Below are 21,841 nucleotides of genomic sequence, written 5' to 3' on the forward strand. Positions count from 1 at the left end.
TTTAACCAACAGTGGCCATTAAATACATAACTGAGCTACCAAAGGTGACCAAGGGACATCTTTTTTCAAAAACACAAAAGACTCTTGAGAGAAGGTTAATTCAGGGGCCAGCCAGAGGCTGCGACACTAATCAGAAGCCTCTGGAAAGATCCTCTTGGCTCTGTGACTTCTCTGCTCACTCTTGTTACATTACGTGCCCTGGAATGACCATCAACACTCTTCAGAGTTCAATGGCATCTTCTCTAGAGTGGGAGGGAATAAATCACAGTTGCCACTTCCATTTTTAATAGCTACGAAGTTGTAGGGACTACAGGTACCGTTCAACTCTCTTGTTGTACATACAGGTATAATGGCAGAATCTAGACTCCCAAAGGGATGTCAATATTAAATGCAACTGAATGCAGCATTTGAGTGTATCATAAATGCTAACCTGGTGCATGTTATGTCTTTAAATTTTGTGGAATTAAAACAGAAACTGTTGAAGAGAATAACTAATAATGAACACGTGGAGAAGCTATTTCTTTGTTGCCTAAAGGTCAGAATAAAACGAGTGCATAAGGAATAGTTATAACAGGTCATACTCCCTGATGTGTTCTGATATTATTGACATTAGCAACGTTAATGACACCTTCACAGTCCTCTTGGTGCTGCCAGTCATCAGTGAAAGGTGAAAGTCACTTATCTCAGAGACTTCTTTTCCCATGAGTGCTATGAATGGTTTGATCACATTCACTGCAATTCATGGTAGCTCGCATAAGCTACACTGTTGCTATGCTCCACACTGCACCCCTCTCCTGCCTCCAGAGCCCAAGTTACTCACTTTGAATCCTGGTGCACAGGCACACCTTCCGGTCACACTGTCACAGTCAGCTCCATTTTGGCAGCTGCAGATCTGCTGGCAAGCTTTCCCATAGAATCCAGGAGAACATGTTTCATTGCAGTACAGTCCAGACCAACCCGGCTTGCAGCCACACTCTCCTGACATGGGATGGCAGCTGAGAGACATGGATGAAAAGAACAAGGCATTCTGGGACAAGCATATGACACTTCAGGCATGCTCACATGTTGCTTTCTCAGTAATCACTAAACATGCTGGTAATCCCATGAAAACGATTTACACATAATTCCTATGGTGATGTGACTCAATTAATTGGCTGACACTCGACTGTTATTGCAGAAACAGTGAATGAAATCAGCCTTGTGCCCAAATCAAGTAACTACAATAACCGTATTCCTTTGGTCTAAAATTCCTTTTAATTGTCTTGAATTGAAAGCACTAACTCAATAAGAAGGCAGCACTCTGCGGGACATGGAAGAGCTCCAGCCGACGCCAAGTCCACTGTGTGATATCCAAGGAATTCCAAAAGCCGTGACCTTGCCAACCTGCTTCTCCTCCCAGCCCGTCTACCTGGCAGTAAAACAGCAGCTGCTACCTGGAACAGCAACCACATTGACAGGCCAGCAGCCAGCTGTTGCTGCATAGCAAATGGACATGTCAGCTGTGCTAAGATGTTTGTACAAGCGAGTGGACACAATAAGGCACTCTGTGGCATGCTGCCTCAGAGCATGTGTGCGTCTTGACATGGAAAACCTTGACAAGCAAACTAACTCTGCCGACAATAGGAAGACTGTGTGTAGATGCCCCCTCCCCGTGAAGCCCAAACCCTCCCCTGAAAGAAGACAGACAACAAAATATACTTTCCATCCAGACATTTGCTAAATGGCCTTCCTGAGGGGGCTAGTCATAGAATTTGTAGGGATGAAGACAGAACATACTTCTAGCTTTCATCTACCTGAGTGATGCCCAGGAAGGCACAAAGCCTTCTACCTGAAGTCCCCTCTCAAGTGAAGTTCTCAGCCACACCCCATAACCTTATTTTGCTTTTATTGTACATGAGTGCTTCGCCTGCAGTTATGTGTGAGCATCATAGGCATGCCTTGTGCCTCCAGAGGTCTGAAGAAGGCTTTAGATGCCCTGGAACTGGAGTTACAGATGGCCAGGACCACTGTGTGAGTGCCAGGAACCACTGTGTGAATGCTGGGAACCAAACCCGGGTCTCTTTCTGAACCATCTCTCCAGCCTCACACCTCTTATATTTATGTTCCATCTGTCTGTCCATTTCTCTTTTTACTTTCTTCTCTTCTTCAAAACAAGCCAGGAGACTGGTTGGTTTGATTTTCGTTTTCTAAAATTTGGGGTTTTTTTGTTTGTTTGTTTGTTTTCTAATGTACTTTCAGGCTCCTAGTACAATTAGCTATCCACAGGAAAAAGCCAAGAGATTCATCAGACCGTGCTTGGGAAACATGAAGAAAAATCTAAATGTATTTATACAACTGAGATTTCTGGGTGGAGAGGTTTGGACGCAGAAGACAATGCTTTGACTCTCAGATACACTTAGACCTGCATACGTATAAGAATAGGTCTAGTCCCCTGCTATCATCCTTGGGCAAATACTTGGCATCTTGGCGCCATCTCAAGGTTACTGCATCAAAGGCTGAGAGCCCTGGTCTTCTCTTCTTTTACACCCGGTATCTACCCCAGTCATCTGCACTTCTGTGTGTGGTACCACCATCCCCCTGCCTGGGGGTTACTTTGTTTGCTGGCATGTTTGTTCATTTGCTGGCTTGTTGATGTAGGACCTTGCTACGTTAGCTCAAGCTGACCTCATAATCAAGATCTTCCGCCTTTGCTAAGATCACAACTATGAACTACTGTACACAGATTAGACTTGTTCTATTTTATTCTCTTTTAAAATTATTTTATTATTTATGCATATATTTTTTAACTTTTTACTCACAAATTTTCGTGCAATATATTTTAATCATGCGCCTCCCCTTCTAGTTCTTCTCAGACCCTCCTCATCTCCCTTCCACCCTACTTCATCATTTTTTTCTCTTTTTAAAACAAAGAACAAAAAAGAAACACACATACGCGCACACACACTCACACATATAGAAATCAAAAATAAATAGGCAAAAGACCAGCAAGACAAAAATAATGCACAAACAAAGCAAAATTAGAGAAAAAGCTGTTGTTTTTTTCTTTTTAATGGATCAATGAGTTCATTTTTTTGTTGGCTAATTACTCTTGGACAAGAGGCCTGACCCAGAGTGTGTGTAATATACCCAGTGATGCTCCATTAGAGAGGCCAGTTTTCCCCCTTTGCCAGTGGGCATTAATTGCAGATAGTGTCTTGGTTAGGTATGGTACCCCATGTCCACTTCTTCCTTTCAGCACTAGCTCCCTATCTGGTTTTGCACCTGTGCAGGTCTTGTGTGTGCTGCCACAGTCTCTGTGAGTCCATACGTGCATCGGTCGTGCTATATCTGGAAGACACACTTTCCTTTGGAGTCATCCGTCACCTCTGGGTCTTACACTCTTTCTTTCCTCTGTTCTGCACAACTGTGAGCCTTGAGCCCTTGAGCAGAAGGATTTGATGGAGACATCCCACTTAGGACTGAGTGCTCCAAAGTCTCTCACTCTGCGTATTGACCAGTGATGCCTCTGTGTTACTTCCTGTCTACTGCAAGCTTCTGTGACGAGGGCAGAGCATTTGTCTCTGTCACTCCCTCAGCCTCACCTCCTATACCTAATCCATTACTAGAACTTAACCATTTCAACTCAAAACTATATTTTGACTCTATCCACATCTCTCTATCCTCTCCACTGTTTCCTACCTTGCCAAAACCTGAACTAAAAAGCCTTCCAGCCTCCCTCCCTGTATCTATACATGCCCTTCACCTAAAGAGTCAGTCATACCATATCTCCTCTTTAAAGGTTGTCAAAGGTTCCCCAGTTAACAACACTTGGAGTAAAACCCATACTGTCTAATATCACTGACATGACTGTACAATTTGTTACTTAAATCAGAACCTTTTAAGGCTGGAGAGGGAGGATGGAGCTATATCTCAGTGGCTAAGCATTGGCTACTCTTCCAGAGGACCAGGGTTCAATTCCCAACACCCCCATGCCCACTCATAACCATCTGTAACTCCATTTTCAGGGACCCAAAATCTTTTGATCTCTGTGGGTACTAGGGATGTACTTGGTGTACAGAAATACATATAGCAAAATCACCCATACACATGATGTAAAATAGTAAATTATTGCTGGGTGGTGGTGGTGCATGCTGTTGATCCAAGAGGTAGATCTTTATGAGTTCAAGGCAAGCCTAGACTACAGAGGGAATTCCAGTCCAGCCTGCTCTGTCTTGAAAAAACAAAAACAAAACAAAAAACAGTGGAGAGAGAAGTATTAAAAACATACCATAGGACAATAGGTTTAATTGGCTTGTCCTCGTGATGCCACATATAGTCAGGAAGCCTTGACATGACATTGGCTGATACATTTCTGCTCCTACTCCAACCGAACAATGAAAGGCCTACCACTGTGGCTCTCATGGCCACATTTGCCAGGCTGAGCTGGTTCCATCACCCTGCTCAGCTTTCATTTGCCTCAGTTGCCATGACCACCTAAGGCAGCAGGCATGGTGCCATTTCATAAAGAAGGAAACTGAGGCCTGGAAAGGATGGAGCTTATCCAGAGGTTCACATGTGTAGTGGTGGCAGGGTCAGACTTCAACATGTTGCCAGTTTTGAAACTGAAGGAAAGGGAAGTTTGCTAGCAGCCTTCAGGGGAGACTCGATATGAAAAGGAACTGCTAAAATTTAGGAGTTAACACCATGATATGAAGTCAGCAAGATGGTAAAAAAAACCAGCCTAATTTACATGAGAAAACTTTTTATTTGAGAAAATCAGAATAAAATAAAATATTTTACTTCATTTTAACCTGCTATAAAAGGACATTTTGGGTAGAAAATGACTTACAGTTAAAAACAAACAAACAAACAAAAAACCCAGAAGCATTATTTGTGATATAGGTCTTAATACTAAGCACAATAGAAATCGCTTTATGAATATAAACTGCGGTGCAGACAGAGAAAATGATGCTCAATGGCCCCTAGTGAGTGGTACTCCAGCACACTGGTTCTCAGAGTGACTGACAACAGGATTAGCATCCTGCAATTTGTAATTAAGTGTAGGACACCAGAGCAGTGTGGAGGCACAGTGGGCTCTCACTGAGGCAGTTATTGGATAATGAGACCTACGTGTGGAAGAAGATTAGAGATGAAAGGCTAATACACTTCATACCTGTTTTCTGTCTAAAGAACAAATTGCTTTACACATGAAAATATAATTATATACGTATGAAAATTTGTCCTTTTACACATGCATATAATTACAACTACTTTCAAAAAGCAGTCCTTCAACTCAATAGCTAACTTATAACAGGAGTCCAATTGTGCATAATATTGGCTGAGGCTAGGGATATGGGTCGGTGATCCCAGCTACACAGGAGGCTGAGTATGGAGGATTGCAAGTTCAGGGACTGCTGAGTCCATACTGTAAATTCACTTACCGAGACCCTGTCTCAAAGAAATACTGAGCTGGGACTGCACTAGTCTTTGTATTTGCTAGCACATGTGAGGTGCTAGGTTCAACCCCCCAATACTGAAAAGATATACAGGTGAAAACAGAATGAGCCCTCCTTTTATTCATTTCCTTATATGAGGTCTGTGCCCAAATGCAGTGATAACAGTGTGGCCTCCTGGTTAGCTTTGAGTGTAAACTTGACACAACCTAGGCTGAGGGAACCTAGTTGAGGGAACCTCAACTGAAGAACTGACTTCATCAAATGGGCCCATGGCTATGTCTGTGAGGGATTTTCTTGATTGATGATTGATATGGGAGGGCCCAGCCCACTGTGGGTGGCACGATCCCCAGGCAAGTGAGTGTGGACTATATAACAGAGTTAGGTAGGCATGAGCAGAGATGGAGCCAGCAAGCACCCTTTCTTCATCATTTCTGCTCCAGGTTTCTGTTTGGATTTCTACCCTGACATCCCTCAGTCACGGACTATTACCTGGAAACACAATCCGAAATAAACCCTTTCCTCCCCAGCTTGCTTTTAGTCATGGTCTTTATCACAACAATAGGGAAGCTGAAACTTACAAAATAAGGCACACACTGATTGCTAAAGACTACTGAATGTCCTTATTAACAAGGGTTAGTATACATATGGACGGTCTAATTAAACTACATTTTTTTTTCTTACTCAAAATCATTTCCACTATGAAACTTAGTTTTCCATCTGAAAGTCTAGGTTAGTAAAATATGTCTTTGGGCTCAATCAGATTTATAGGATTAATATAATACTTTGTAAATATATTTAAATTAATTTCGACTATATAATGGATTACAAAATAAAATGGCTACAGTGTTGAGGGAACTCCACTCATAAAGAAGCAGAGGCCAAGTTCAAAGCCCAGCTGGTCTACACAGCAAATTCCAAGTCTGCCAGAGATACAAAATGAGACCTTGTCTCAAAAAAAAAAAAAAAAAAAAAAAAAAAAAAAAAAGTAGAACCTAGTGAATCTGCACCCACTTCTGAGGGTTGTTTCATCTTATAAATGAATGTTAGTCAACATGACATAAGCAAAGGCTTGAGGGATTTAGATGTCAGAGCTTGCTCTGCTTGTTGTTGCCTTTAGAAGCCAGTTGGCTAAAATGAGCCCAGGCTACCCTTCTGGAGACTCCATGTGCCCAGTCACTCCTGTCATCCAGCCAAATGGGGTGAGGATTTCCAGGACCAATCAGCTTTCAGTGGATCTGCCAGGTGATAGTAGCTCAGCAGCAGAGCCTCGCATGTGGAGCCTGAGCCACACAGTCAAAAGCCATCAGCCAGTAAGTACCCAAAGGCCTAAGGCCACTAAATTTGGCATCATTTGCTTGTTTGTTATGATGCAACTAATGCTAGCCTATGCCAACCCCTCCTCAAAAGTGCGGCGCTCATATATCAGTACTTACATACCTAAAGACTATGTAAAGCGATTAAGCTACATTGCATTGGGTATATTATTAATTATGCAAAAAGGTTTTTGAATAAATTCGTTGCATGAGGTATATATAATGGCAAATCTCCATTTGCTTCATTAGATGATAAGGGAACAAATTAGGCTTTCAATTAAAGCAATGATTCTAAGCTCCCCTTTTATCTCCAAGGGGCTCTGTATTTTGCAATGCAGGATATTCAAGATACAAGAACTAATAGATGACTCCAACTGAGTATCCGATGTGATAGACGCATGTAATCTGTATTTATCTGGCTTTAATAGAAATTTGTAAAAGCTAATCTTCTAAAATAGCTTTCATGAATAAGGGCATTTAAATTGTTTCTAAATCTTCTGAATATTTGATACACATCATTTCATTATTGTTTTGATCTATGTAATTGTCAAACAATTTCACCTATTTCTTTGTTAAAGTGTATGCGTTAATCTGATGGGGCCTGTGCCAAAAGCATCATGGTCCTGTGATTAGGAAAAAAATTCACCCTCCCCCTGTGTCTAGAGACTCAGCTCCAACCAAAACTAAGTCCCCACACTGCTCTAGCCCCTCTCAGAACAGACGTGTTTTTTTTTGTTTTCTTAGGCTTGCAGCTTTGTTAGATTTCAGCTTTGTCCACACACAACAAACGATGATGCTACGTGAGGCTTACCTTACTGTAATAAAGGAAGCCAGACCCATGGTCTGTGTTTAATTATGCCAGCTCCTTATATGTTAGAAAGTTGAAAATAAATCTTGTTACCTAAATACCTACCTAAATGTTTCATCTAAGAGGTGACAATATGTCCCAGTGAAGGAAATACAAAGCTGATTATAGCAAAGTTGCTTGAATTGCTTGAAGAGTACACTTCTTACACAAACACAGACAGACAGACAGACAGACAGACAGACAGACACACACACACACACACACACACACACACACACACACACACACACACAGGGAGAGAGAGAGAGAGAGAAAGAGAGAGAACAATATAAAGTACATTTTTCTTCTGTTCCTAATAATGGCTTAAAGAATAGACCAAGCACCTCTGATTCCCTTTACCTCTTGTATATTAGGGATGTGATAAGGCTAATATAGATGTATTACCATCTGCACTGAATGCAAATGAAAGTCTTTCCATTAACATCTGTACTACATTTTTTGTCAAATTTATCTTTTCCAGAAGTCTACAAACGGGCTGGGAATTCTAAGTGATATATATCTGGCCTTTGGAGAAGGGGAAAGAAAAGGTTGGTGGGGGATATTTCTCATGGGCAAACATGGCACAGTAGGGTGGGAAGGATTGTGCTTTCCTGATCCCAAATCTTTGGAGAGACTTTTGAGCTGAAAGACCCCTGTGGATTTTTTACGGGGAGGGGTCAGAGCTATCAGTTCTGAAAGCTATTCCACATGTGACAGCCACCTGCGAAGCGCTTTCATAAAACCCTCCCACTTCCTCTCTGTAGACAGATGTGTTGTCACGTAAAAGATGCTGCAGTGAGCATGACGCTTTCACATCCTGAACTTGGTGTAACCCCTGTCTCTGCACAGTATCTTGGCTTCTAAGGGAGTGTCACACAATCCTTCTCTTAGGGAAAAGTTCTGTTCATCTCAGAAAAAAAAATCATTTTTCTTTTACCAGTCCTCATCAAAAATAAAATAACTTAATAGCCATCAACAAACAATAACCTTAGCCCTTTGGGCATGGGCTTTCAAAAATTAGTCCTTCAGTGTGATGCTTTCTGTCAAGGAGAACTTATTCTTGCCAAGCCCTGGGTACTAAAGTTACATTTTAACAGAAAATGTTTTTCCAGAGGCAGCTGGCACTCACCTATGAGTGTTGTCCAGGTGGCAGGGGCACCGCTTGTCACATTTGATGCCATAAAGCCCCTCAGGACACAGGCGTGCCTCGCAAAGTTCACCTGCAAAGCCTGCTTCGCACAGACATGCACCACTCACATGATAACACTTTCCTCCGTTGACACACCTGCAGGTCTCGGCACAGCGAACTCCGTAGGTCCCAACAGGACATTCGTCCTGACATCTATTCAGACAAGAAGCCATCAGTTGGTTCAAAAGGACCTAACTATGTACAAGTTGAAATGCTTTTTGGACTTATAATACTTCATGTTTGTCCCATTACAGGTAAACAAATAATGAGACGGAGGCTACATAACGTTGACAGCCACAAGCATGTGGAAGGAAAAACTAAATGCCAAGACTCAAGAAATTCTGAGTTTCTAAAATTAGATTCCCTCCACCCCAGTTTGTAGATTATAAGGTTTGCATTTGCTAACAAAAATTTAGGACAAGTGGAATATTGTCCTCTGTTGTGAAGGACTGTCAAATGGCAGAAGAAAAAAATATCAATCCAAAATTTCACCTTAGAGTCTTTTTAACAAAAAAGGAAATGGCACGGAGGGGAGAGACGCTCTGGTAAGCTGGATGAAGTGGGAAGCTGATTCCTAGAGAAATGAAAGGAGTCGTCACTGCTCTGTGGGAAGCAGGAATATCTGTTGGTGCTAGCCAACTCTCTTTTTGGAGAGGTGAGGTGACCGAGAGCATTCTGCCAAGAAGACAGAATTAAAGTCTCGTCTAGTGGAGTGCTCACCACAGTAGGGGACGCTGTCTCAGCAGCCACTTCCCATGTGGCTTTCTAGTCATGCCAGACTCCGATTAAAAAAAAAAAGTAGGTCAGGATTGATTTTCCAGATCTGAATGAACAATGCAAGCAGCAACGCATGCTTAAGCGCAATGGCAGAAAAAGAGTTCTAAGAGAAACAGTCTGTAGGGTATGGTGAGAGTCGATGTTGAGATTCTAAGTATAGAGGGGAAACCTTGAAAATCTGACACTCTGCTGGTTGACTCTGGCTGTAGAATTAAATGTGATGATGAAAAAGAAAGGGGCCTCCAAAAGTAGGTTTTACTGCTAGAAATCTCCAAGTGCACTTGTCAGCATGTTGTCACTAACTTCTTAACCACAAGAGAAATTCCAGAGCAGTTGAAGGAATTCCTCAAGACAATTCAAATGTAGACTTTAGAGGTACATAGGGACGAATATAGTTACTTTTATAAAGGCCTTTGATATCTTTAACCTTCAAGATGCTTTTATAAATCAAGTCGTCTGATTTGTTCCTTTAATATGTATGTACACTTTAAAGGAAAACTTTGTGAGGTACAGTGACTTGACCTGATCCATACTTTTCCTAAAGGCTGGCAAGATGGTTTCATAATATGTCTGACTAGATTTTCTTGCAACTCAACGTCAATGGAAAAAAAAGATTAAAACAAAAGCAAACAAACAAACAAACTACTTCCTCACCCTGTTATGTAAATTTGTAAACAAAACAAAATGCTAAACTTTGGGTTGGTGGGCTCACTCCATGGGTAAAGATATCTACTGGCCTAAGTTCAATCCCTGAAACCACATGATTGAAAGAGTTTGTCCTCTGATCCCGACACAGGTTCCATGCGCCACCCCACCCCCAACACACACAGTCAATGCATACATGTCAATCAGGAAAAGCCTGGACCTTGGGCTATCTGCATGACTTTAATGTGGTTTAAGCCCACTTCAAAGCCCATTGGAACTGGTGCACATCAGATGTCTGGGAAAGTTAGTTGCCCCCATCACAGGGAACTAGTGTTTGGGACAGCTTTGGCACAGTGTTTTCTTTCTCTTGGAAAGCAAAATGTATAATATCTGCTCCTGGCCTGTATTTACCTCTCTAGCCTCTAATTAAACATCTAGTAGTTTCTGGTATAAATAGAGAACAAATAACACTTGCATTTGCTGTCTAAGCCATCACCATGGCAGCCAGTTCTCTTTATCAGTACTGCAGCACCTTTCTGTAGTAACAGTTGTGGATTTCCACCTGCCGAACCCAAATGGCTGGGCGGCTTTCTAGCAGAGACTTTCCCCACGGTTTATAAACCACCGTTTTCATGTAAAAGGTACGGTGTGATGACTCAATGTACACAGAACATTTTCTACCTTAAATAAGCGCCATGGAGTGTCAATGCTTTTCTGGTTGGTTCCTACCTTATGATTACCATTTCCCTCTCAAAACCTCTTAAAAGTTGCTTTTTATGGGCCCATAAGAAAAACAAGTCAGGCCATCTCAGCAATCAGTAATACATTTTCTTAAGAGAGATCACAGAGAAGTAACACAGAGAAATAAACATTGGTCAGAGAAGAAACATAGAACCTGTAGATTTCTATTAGAAAGAAGAAGGATATTTCTAATAACATTCTGGAGTTAGGTGAATGATCATTAAGTAGACATAAACTGACAAAATGCTAATTAGTGGGGCACATTCTTACATGGACATCATTCTGATTGCTCCTCTTGTGAACTTAAAGAAGAGGAAGTGGGGGGGGAGGGGGGAGCAGCTCTTTCTTGTCCTTTGGAACATGTTGCTTCCTTCCCAGACTAACCGGAGTAGGTGAGCAGAATCCTTATTGAGTGTGTAAGACTCACACTCTTCATCAGACCTGGCCTCCAGGGGTCAGCAGCCTGCCTTTGTAACATCTGGAACTGTTGTCCTGGGGGGATCTCAAAAACACTGAGAAGGATGCAATGTTTCCACAACTGCAGGGATAGGAGACTGCCCCTGCATTGAAGACCGCTGCTGCATTCCTCCAGGACTGAGCTGCAGTGCCTGACAGTGTGCTCTTACCCACGTTTGTCTTCACTTTCAGGGTCGTACACAACACAAAGCTGCCAGGGCTATCTTGAGCTTCACCATAACAGACTCCATTGCTGAGTTGTGAATATTCACCGAGCACTCTGTGTAAGCATGAGCCTGTGCCCTATCATCAAAGAGCCACCGAGCAATTCTGTGACACACACCATCAGCATCTTTCAAAGCATCTTCAAGCCGAGCTCCGTGGGGATCGCAAGCCGTCTTCTCTACATTCATGCTGTCTTCACTGTACCACATCTTCTTACCACAGTACCCTTTGGGTCTTTCCACAGGCCTCAAAAAGCCTCTTATTTGTCATCCACTGTGTAGTCCTGCCAGCCTGAAGGGTGCACCATTTGTTTCCCTGTGGTGGGGTGGCGTTCCCACATCCTGAGTAAGTTTGCTGTCAGCTGCCTGCCGCGGCAACCGCTGCGGAGCAGTCCTTCTAATCACACCAGGCACACTGACGTCTCAAGACATGTGAAGGGACACTGAGGATCCCCACCCTTGGGTCTCCTTGCCACCTCCTGCCTCAGTCTGCCCCACAGGCACTCACTGTGTTCTTTTGTAGAGAAAAATGGGCTTTCTGCATCCCGTGGATGGTGTATGTTAACAACTTAAAACAGAGGCGAGGGTAGCAATGGGAAGCTGGGAACGACACATCATCACTGATGCTCCACAAAAGCGCGGTTAGAAGAGGACTCACCACACCCTACCTCCTCCTTCTTTGTGCTTCAACAATGTAATTGAAATTCAGCTGCTATTTTATTGCCCTGTGTTCCAACTCAGCTAAGCACAAGCTTGCTGGCCTTGTAGCTGTGATGTTTTATAGCTATTTGAAAGCAAGTTTTCCTTTATGGAGAATATACCCAGTTAGAAACTAAAAGAGAATTTTTTAAAATTACAAAATACTTAGAAAATGCATTTAATAAGAAAATACAGATGCTGCCTGGAGAGGTGGAGGAACTCATAGTATCTAATAAAAATTCACATAAATAGGAAATTAAAAAACACATTAGGGTGAAAGGGAGTTTTTAGTTCACACGTGTCACTAAAATACAATGGAATGTAATTTTATTAAGTTCCTAGATATTAGCCCAATACACAATGGCTAGTGTTTGCATGGCTCCTGTGTGCCACTCAGTCACAAAAGCTGTGTGAATAAGCTTCAGGGCTTCTCCCAAGCCATCAGCTTACTAACTTACTTAGATCTTATCACAGCCTTGAGGAGAAGTGGAGTGCACTGCCTAAGAGTTAGGAGGACATGGGCGCCTTGTTCTTAGCACGCCCTTCTGCCTCTCAGGTTACTGTGCTCTGACTCTGCACCATGGGCAATGGACTTTACTGTTCAGTCTCCTAGGACCCACAAATTAAGAACGAGGTTGAAGAGGTGGAGTAAGAAGAGCCTCTGAAGTAGCCGTTCGCCCTTTAATAAAGAAGGTGACGCACCACGCAGGTAAGAGCCACACGAGCACAGGCAGAACCCATTTGCTTCTGTTTCACACAGGTCAGAGACTACCAAGTTCTCCCACAGAGCTGATGCGGTCACCACAAATATAATATGACACAATGAATAATATTCTTTCATTAATGTTTTAATTACTCTTGGTCACATACACTCATACATACCTGTGTGTGGAATGTGTACTCAGGGGCAGGTTCCTGCAGAGTGCAGAGGCGCTGGACTTACTGGCATTTGTGAGCCACCTGACACGGATGCTAGGATCTGAAGTCAGGTCCTCTGCAAGAACACTAAGCACTCTAACCATTGGGCCATCTCTCTGTCCCCAGTGACTAACATTCTTAAGGACATTCTGGGTAACGAAAAGGAACCTTTACTTCATAGAAGCTCTTAAGTACGTGTTCCATTTGAAAATCAACCTGTTTGTGGCCTCATCCCCTTCCTTGTTATCCTGTCATACCTCAAATCTATCTAAAAGTACTGAAAATGTAAAAGTAGCTGGCCTAAATACTCAACTTTTCAGACCAACACATTCATCATGGGTTCTAGATAGCTGATGTTTTATTGTCTTTTTTCCTAATGTTTTGTTTGCTAATTTCCTCCAGTTGACTTCTTCTGTTCTGTGACTCAGTTTCATTCAATGAGGATAGAATTTTTGAACACTTAGACTTTGTGGATGCTTCTGGAATATTATATAGTAGTTATAGACACATGGTATACTGAGCATGCTCCACAAGCTCTCCAAATTTTCTTACTAATAATTAGAATACTACTCATTAGGAATAGTCAGAGAAACATAAGTGTGTCCTTACCGGTCCCCTGTGTATCCTGGGCTGCAGTGACATTGGCCTGTGGCAGCATCACAAGTTCCTCCATTGTGGCACTGGCATTCTTGGGAACAGTTCTTTCCAAAGCGACCCTCGGGGCAGGGCTGACCACACACTGTGCCCTGAATTCAAAGAGACTTAGAAAATTAGATGGGCCACCAGCCAGCACCATGGAAGGCAGAGGAAGGAAACAGGGACAACAAGAAAGGGAGGGAGAGATTTGGAGGCAAGGCTGTGAAGAAATTAGATTAAGGGCATTTTATAACACAAAATACTCATCATGTTTAAGGTGTGAGAAATGTCAGGCTGACCTATTGACTCAAGGAGCCTGTATCTCAGATACATTCAAGGACAACAGAACGGAGGTCCCAAGTAATTTTCATATTAAAAACTGAACCCTGAGTAAGTTATATAAAATTATTAATGCAACGTAAACAATCTGAAAATCCTCCTAAGCGTTCTTCCCTGAGACTCACATGCATGTAAATCAGCAATACTCACTGAGCATCCGCTATGTAAGTAACAACATCTGGTGCACTGAGAGCATCCTGATGCTTGTTAACATGTAAGGGGGCATAAGACTGAAACTTCAAGTACCTGAGTTAACAGTAGCATCACCTAAGAAAGGCTTCTACAAGGATTAACCTTTGCTTTAGAAGAGAAGACATACTTTCAAGCAGGTTCAATAAACATTTCTGGGAGCAAACATATTTCCTGAGGAGAAAACCCAAGCAAGTCACTAGGGCATTTCCCTCACCCTAGGAGCTGTCCTAAGCAAGCACAATTGCGTATATTTCAATTCTGGGCATATGAAAACAAGACATGACCCCAAGATCTCAGTATATCAGTGAAATACCCCACTGTTTTCTACTTCATTTAACTATGTAACTTGGGTTTACAGCCTCTGATTTATTGGAGTTAGAATCAATAGAGTATTTATTGGAGTTGTAACTAGTGCAAACAACATAGCCCACATAATGGGATTTCCCTAATGTTTTTCATTGTCCTCTCTCTTTCAAAGAGAGACAGGCTGTGAGTACTATGAAATTGGAACCTAGCTAGAATACCAGATGGTTTTCTAAATGTTTATTCTGGATAGTGTAAGAAGGACATTTCTCTAACTACTGGCTACCCACAAAGGCAGTTGGTGAGCTAATTAAGTCTCCTTTGGTGGTTTCCGGCTACCCACAAACAGGAATGGTCCTCCCACAGGTTCTTGGAACAAAAAAATCTTTGAGAGATGATTCAGGTTAGAACGTCACTGAGAATCATTTACATGTCAGACACTGCGCTGAGCATGAGGTTCAAAGGCAGGTTACCCTTGCCTGATCTGTTCAGGAGTGTTGAGGAGAGGAGATATAAAAATACCTCTACTAACTCTGTGCTGGGACATTGTATTGCACTTAGTGGGGTATAATAACATTGCTGAAGGAATGATGGACCAAGGGCCAGTGAATGGCTGACCAAGGGTCAATGTGTGGTGGGGTCTGGTGCAAGTGCTCGCTTTCTCGTGGTCTGATTCTAAGTCCCTCATAATGTCCAAGGATGCTGTTGAAATGTTGGATAGGAATAAAGTCTAGTGTGAGCAAGCAGCAGAAAGATGACAATGGTACTACTGGCTGAGGTGTGTGTGTGTGTGTAAAAGAGATTGGGGGGGGAGGGGAGAGAGAGAGAAATTACAGTTCAACTTTGGAAACATCTAACGTAATGATACAAATGTACAAATGAAATGGAGTAAAGGAAAAACTTAAGTTGAGAGTTCAATTATGCACAGAGGGAAAAGTGACGGGGAAGCTTCTTCTAAGAAACATCTGCTGTGGCCTAGAGGAAGTGGTTGAGGGCCTGATCCAGGGTGCCCATTGAGTGGATTCCTCTATCTGCCTCCTGAACTCAGTCCCAGTCTGTGGCTACTGCTTTCCCACATCATGACTTCCAGGTGACAAGGAAACATTTCAACCACAAGATGAGTCAACTCAAAGGTCGTAGCAGTGAAATGCCTGCAGTTCCTCACCCAAAGATCCTGGAACTCCCCCGAACACAGCCACTATAACAAGACTCTTCTCTTGCCAGGAAGCCAGCAAGAGCCAGTGTTGGCAGAAGGCTGAATACTGAAGCCAAGGAAAGAAAACGGATTCAGAGATAAACTGACTCTTCCACTTGGGTTTCGAAGAAACGCGGGCTTACACTCAGACACAAAGGGATGAGTATAAGGCAGGTTTGGTTTTCTAACATTTGCTTTGCTGGGCCTACTGGAACCACCCTAGTGATCTCTCCCCACAGCTTCCTTCCAACCCTGAGGTCCTCAACAAAAGGCCACACCCCCAACTTTATTCCTTTGCTTCAACATTCAGACTTTGGCCAATTTATGACCTTCCCTGTGGGTCTGATCAACTCTTTGTACTCCTGCCTCAGTGGTCTTGATAAAACTGTTCCTTATCTCTTAAGGGCCACTCCTAAGCTCTATGCCTACAATAAAGAGCAATTCCAGATAAATTCTACCCCCATATACGGCAGTAAAAAGTATGGCTTAAGTGAAGTCAGTGACGCTCTGACGGTAGGCTACCAAGGTTGGAGGAACTAACAGGGTAGTTATAAATCACATTTGAGCTCAGGGAGGGTAAGATAATGATCCCAGGGAAGCAGAGATGACTGTTAAAGCCATGGATCTGAGTGAAGTTTCCAGAGAATGTTTATGGTGAGAAAAAAGAGGGATGAGACTGAAATTTGGGAAATGCTACAATGAATGTAGAAGAAACTTATTAGGAAAAGTCCTTCAGTGAGAGAAGTGGGAGAGTCGGCCATTAAAGAAGTGGAGGACAAAACAGGCTTAAGGCATAAAGGTGGGCAATCAATTAAGTCAAAGCTTTGGAGAAACAAACCAAGTAAGGGCAGGAGTGTCCTAGTAGGTCTGACAATAAAGTCAGGAGAAGCCTTGGGAGTGAGTTGCTGGGCAGAGAGGGTAAATGATAGTGTAAACTGCTCTTGTAAGACATTGTTTTCTTCAAGGAGACATAAACCAACTCAGAGTGGCAAGACTAATACTGTTTCCTGGCTTCCCAAGCACAATTAGTAATGCTTCAACACTGTGTATCCCACACAACAGTAAGACTATAGGAATACTACATAAATAAAAGCATTATGGTCAAAATCTGGGAAGCTTCGTTTAGTCTGGCTTACTCTTCCAGTCTCTGGAAAGTTCCACGATTCTCAGTCTGCTCGATTTACTCCAATGTGTCTTCAGATGTATATGACAGGCTAATATTTTCATGTGACACATCCTGTTAAAAAGGACGTTATCATAGACAGTACCAACCCATGGATAGAATTGTGGAGACAGTTGATAAATGGTTTCAGTGTTTATCGGTTGTCCTGTGGGAGATCTAACATCTGCTTCTCTTTTTTTTTTTTTTTCTTTGCTCTTAATACACTAATGGACAAGTGCAGGATGAAGTTGTCTCCTGATTTTCTGGACTGAGGGATTTGTTTTTAAATGGCTGCACATCTCCAGTGTGGAAGTCATTGCCACCACTGCTACTTGCTTCTGTGCTACAGTCTCCATATGACATGCACTTGTGTGTCCTGGAATCTGTGATCGTTAGGGGTAGAAGGGACACTTACCATCCATCCAGAAGGGCATGAGCACTCTCCAGTCACATGGTGGCACACGCCTCCATTTTGGCAGGGACATCTCTGCTCACACTGTGGACCATGTTTGCCAGGAGGACAAAGATCCTCACAACTGAGGAATTTAAATGAAACAAAAGATGCTGTTATTTATTTGGGTACACAGTTCACAGATCCACAGACACAAAACCACCCAGAACCCTGAAATATACAGCCTTTTCTCATTCAATAGTTATTAATTTAATCAAAATTCAAAACATTAATCACAGTGACTGGAAGTGTTTTGATGGCCACTGGGCCTCTCTCTCTCTCTCTCTCTCTCTCTCTCTCTCTCTCTCTCTCTCTCTCTGTGTGTGTGTGTGTGTGTGTGTGTATGTGTGTGTGTGTGTATGTGTGTGTGTGTGTGTGTGTGTGTGTGTGTGTGTGTGTGTTTGCTCATATGCATGTATGAGGAGGCCAGAGGAGGATGTACCTGTTCTACCTTATTCCCTTAGACAGGATCTCTCACTGAACTTGGCATGCAATGGCTGTAGCTCAGCCGGTGTCCAGCAAGCCCTAGGCAACCTCTGTGTCTTCTCTCTCTTTATTCCCAGCATTAGGGTTACAGGCACCAAACACCACACCTGGCTTTTTATGTGGGTGCTAGACACCCCAACTCAGACCCTTAGGCTGGCACAGCATGAACTCCCACCAAGCCAACCATCCACCCGGTTCTGGATAAGGGGTGCTTCCAAGTAAAGGAAAATGCCTCCTATTCAGCAGCTCCAGGAAGAAAAGGGTCCGCACGCTGGTGACAGCAGCTTTCCAGGGAAGTCTTACAAAGCTCTTGAGCTGTAGTGAAATCTGCTTTCCTTTGGAAGTTTGTTCTAACATGAAAGAAGATCCAAATGTTCACCAGTTCCCTTTGTGTGCTTATTCACAACACTTTCCAGCATCTCCTCCTGAACGGCAAGGCCCCGTCCTTTAACCCTGCTGCCCTTCGACCCGCCCCACTAAACCACCCTTGGATTTGCTCTGATGGAATGCCTTTAAGTTCTCCACAGCCCTACTTAGTGCTGGCCTTGATAAAAGCCAATAAAAGTGATATTAACCAATTAAGCAGTTTGAGATAATCATCTATTTTTTGTTTTGTTTTGTGTTTTTTCCTTTAACTCTACTTTACAGACATTAGCACTGTCAGGGGGACACATTTACCTAATCAGCTACACAGCCTCTACTATTAGTTCTGTGATTTACGACTATAATTTTCCCAGTAAGGCAATGAAAATTTTCTATTTCTTGCTTTCTTTCTAAAGTCTGCCTTTTATAAATTCTGTTAACAGAAGCAAACCAAAGAATGCCCTTCCCAAAATAAAGTCATGGAGTTTAAGGAGCTACTTCAGTGTTCTACAACAATAACAACAACAACAATAACAACAACAACAACTCATCCTAGTAGATGTGATATGTGCACTTTTATCCTCATAAAGAAAAACATGTAACCATGAGCACCATTGTTGTCTTTCATTCTGTGATAACATTTCAGGCTTCTTTCTTTGGCTCTGGACCCACCTGGATATACACAAGCTAATTGCCACAAAAGCAGAACCACACAGATAGTGATGTGTGAGACATTTTCAGTACAAACTCATACTTGCCCGAATAATCCCAAGTATCCTCCTCATTTGCATACCATCCGATGAGCCTGAGGGCTGGTCCTTGGCTGAGCTCTCGCTTTCAAAAGTCAAGCAGCAGGAGACCCTAGCGGCCATCACAGCTGGTCCTTCCATCCCTGCAGTACCTGAACTGTAGACCCAGCTGTGGCTATTGAGGCAGCAATAGAAATTGAGGCACATAGTATCTTTGCTGATACTCCACAGCGCATCAACTTACAAGGCTCCAGTGTATCCCGGTGAACAACGGCATTCCCCAGTGATGTGGTCGCACGTTGCTCCATTCTGACACTGGCATCTTTGGTGACAGTCGTTACCATAGGTGCCCTGTTCACAACGGTCCTCACAGCGCCATCCCCGGTAGCCCGCAGCGCAGTGGCAAGCCCCGGTGATGGGGTTGCACAAAGCTCTGTTTTTGCACTGACATCGGCTGCTGCAGTGAGGCCCCCAGTGATCGCCGTCGCAAGCTAAGATGAAAAAAAGAGGAGGGCATCAGAGTGTGAGCGTCTTCACCTGTCTTAACTTTGGGCCCCGCTCCCATCTTTGTGAGAACCGTATGCCTTCGTTGTGGTATCGCCACTGTTATCTTGTTTTTGTTTTTAAGATAAACTTTTTTGTATCCAAGGACAGCTTCAGTTTCAAACTAGCTATGTAACAGAGACTGTCCTTGAACTTCTGATTCTCCTGACTCCGCCTTCTGAATGCTGAAATTTTAGGTGTGAGCCACCACACCAGCTGAGGACTGAACTCAGAGCTTCCCAAACGCTAGGCAAGCACCCCGCCCCAGGCTCATCACCATTCTTGTTTGTTTGTTTTTCAAAACAGGGTTTCTCTGTGTAGCCTTGGCTGTCCCGGACTTGCTTTGTAGACCAGGCTGGCCTCAAAAATCACATCGATCCATCTGCCTCTGCCTCTCTGAATGCTGGAAACTAAAGGCCGGTGCCACCATGCCAGGCTCTCACTACAATCCGTGAGCTGAGCAGGCTCCAGCAGCAACAGCAGCGATGTACGAGCTGGTACTCGGGTACCATGTGCCAACCACGCACCATGCATGGCATCATCCCACTGCTTAAGCATTACCGTATTATTTTCCAACTCCATGGCTTCTCTCTTCCTGTTTCCTACAGCCAGAGTATGGAGTTTGGTGTGGCCGATAATGAACAGGCTAGTGAAAGTTGTAAAGGAAGCAGCAGGAAAAAGAGGCTGGGAGGGAAGCTGGGAATGAGTTTGAGCACAAGTTTGCTGAGACTTGGACATCTTTTATTCAAGGGACTGCAGCGGAAGGATTTTAAGCACGGAAAGATGGCGCCACCCGTGATGTTAAAAAAATAATAATAATCAGGCAGCAACGGGACTGACCAGGGTAAGCAAAGAGACGGTGAAGGCTGGGGGCGGGGGACAGGAAAAGAAACAAAAAGCACAGCTGCTAAGGATCTGGCTGGCCCCTTCTGTAGCCTGGTTTTGCAAGATACCAGTCAAAATTTATGTCACTGGGTAAGGCCAGGGAACCTCCCAAAGAAAAATCCGAATAAAAATAGTGGCCTGTTTAAAAAGCACATCCAACCTAAAACTGAAAACAGACAGCAAACACAAAGATAGGCAAAAGAAACCATACAAAAGGAAAAAAAAATAGAAATCGAACAACGTATTCAAAGTGCGGCTTTGAATAAGAAAGATGGCTGCTAGGTAGACATCAGTGAGCGGGAGAACAGGTCAGTGCAGGGAAGCAGCCTCAACCCCGATCACCCTGAGACCCACGAGAGACACAAACACACCCAACAATGTTCATTTACTATTAGCTATTGTAACTGTCACCAGGGAGTATGCAACCCATCGAGGACTCTTAGGGTGAACTGTCTTTGTGAATAAAAACTGTAAGTTCATCAGAACTTGGAATAATATTGTGATGAAAACAATAGTTCTGAGCACGTGGCAACACAACTCACTGGAAGCTAGGCACCATCTTCCAGCTGTGAAATCTACCACAGTTTTCATAATAGCAAAAGGTTTAAATGAATAATTCCATTTTTAATCAGCATGGCTTTGGTCTCATTAGTATTTTAATAAACACACTTTAACAGAATTAAAAACAATGAGCGAGAATTATTGAACGTAAGGCAGATGAAGAAAGCAATTACCTGCGAACGCACAATCTTCTTTCACAAAATAAGATTAGGTTACTCTAAAATGAGATCCAAATCTAATTATTATTCATATTAGTTCTTTCTTTTGTTGCATGTAGCTTAGGACACTGAATTTTTTAAATTGTTACTTTTAACTTTAAAAGAAAGTCATACTATTTCAAAATCATGTATGCATGACGCTTTCTCCTCTTGCTTCTCTTAGGTGGAGACAAAAGTATCCTGTTTTTCAAGTCTTCCAAAGTAAGTTCTGTGGTCCTATGTAGCTCTTCCCTGTTTCATAATCATCATTAGTAAGGGAAATCCTTATTCTACCGAAGACAAATCCACCAACCTTTTAAAAATCCATTCCTCTAATCCACTTGGACTTTAGTTTTGTACAGCATGATAAATATGGATGTATTTGCATTTTTCTACATGTACACATCCAGTTAGACCAGCACCATTTGGTGAAGATGCTATCTTTTTTTCCATTGTATGGGTTTGGCTTCTTTGTCAAAAATCAAGTGTCCATAAATATGTGGGCTTATTTCTGGGTCTTCAATGCCATTCCATT

General features: G+C 42.8%; 1 protein-coding gene across 4 annotated transcripts in view; it reads right to left on the minus strand.

The window, feature by feature from the left end:
* MEGF10 (multiple EGF like domains 10) overlaps window positions 1-21,841 on the minus strand; it is a 148,595-nt gene that overhangs the window by 36,909 nt on the left and 89,845 nt on the right. For 3 of the 4 annotated variants that reach the window (XM_084779269.1, XM_084779270.1, XM_084779268.1), the window contains exons 6-10: window positions 19,365-19,611; window positions 17,487-17,607; window positions 13,854-13,990; window positions 8,725-8,937; window positions 821-995 (exon numbers count right to left, since the gene is read on the minus strand). In XM_084779269.1, coding sequence (XP_084635395.1) covers window positions 821-995; window positions 8,725-8,937; window positions 13,854-13,990; window positions 17,487-17,607; window positions 19,365-19,611 — 893 coding nt within the window. The remainder of the gene's footprint in view (window positions 1-820; window positions 996-8,724; window positions 8,938-13,853; window positions 13,991-17,486; window positions 17,608-19,364; window positions 19,612-21,841) is intronic. The other variant, XM_084779271.1, reaches the window with a different exon arrangement.

This window comes from Acomys minous (genome assembly GCF_964271855.1).
Source record: "Acomys minous genome assembly, chromosome: 4".
NCBI classification, from domain to species: Eukaryota; Metazoa; Chordata; class Mammalia; order Rodentia; family Muridae; genus Acomys; species Acomys minous.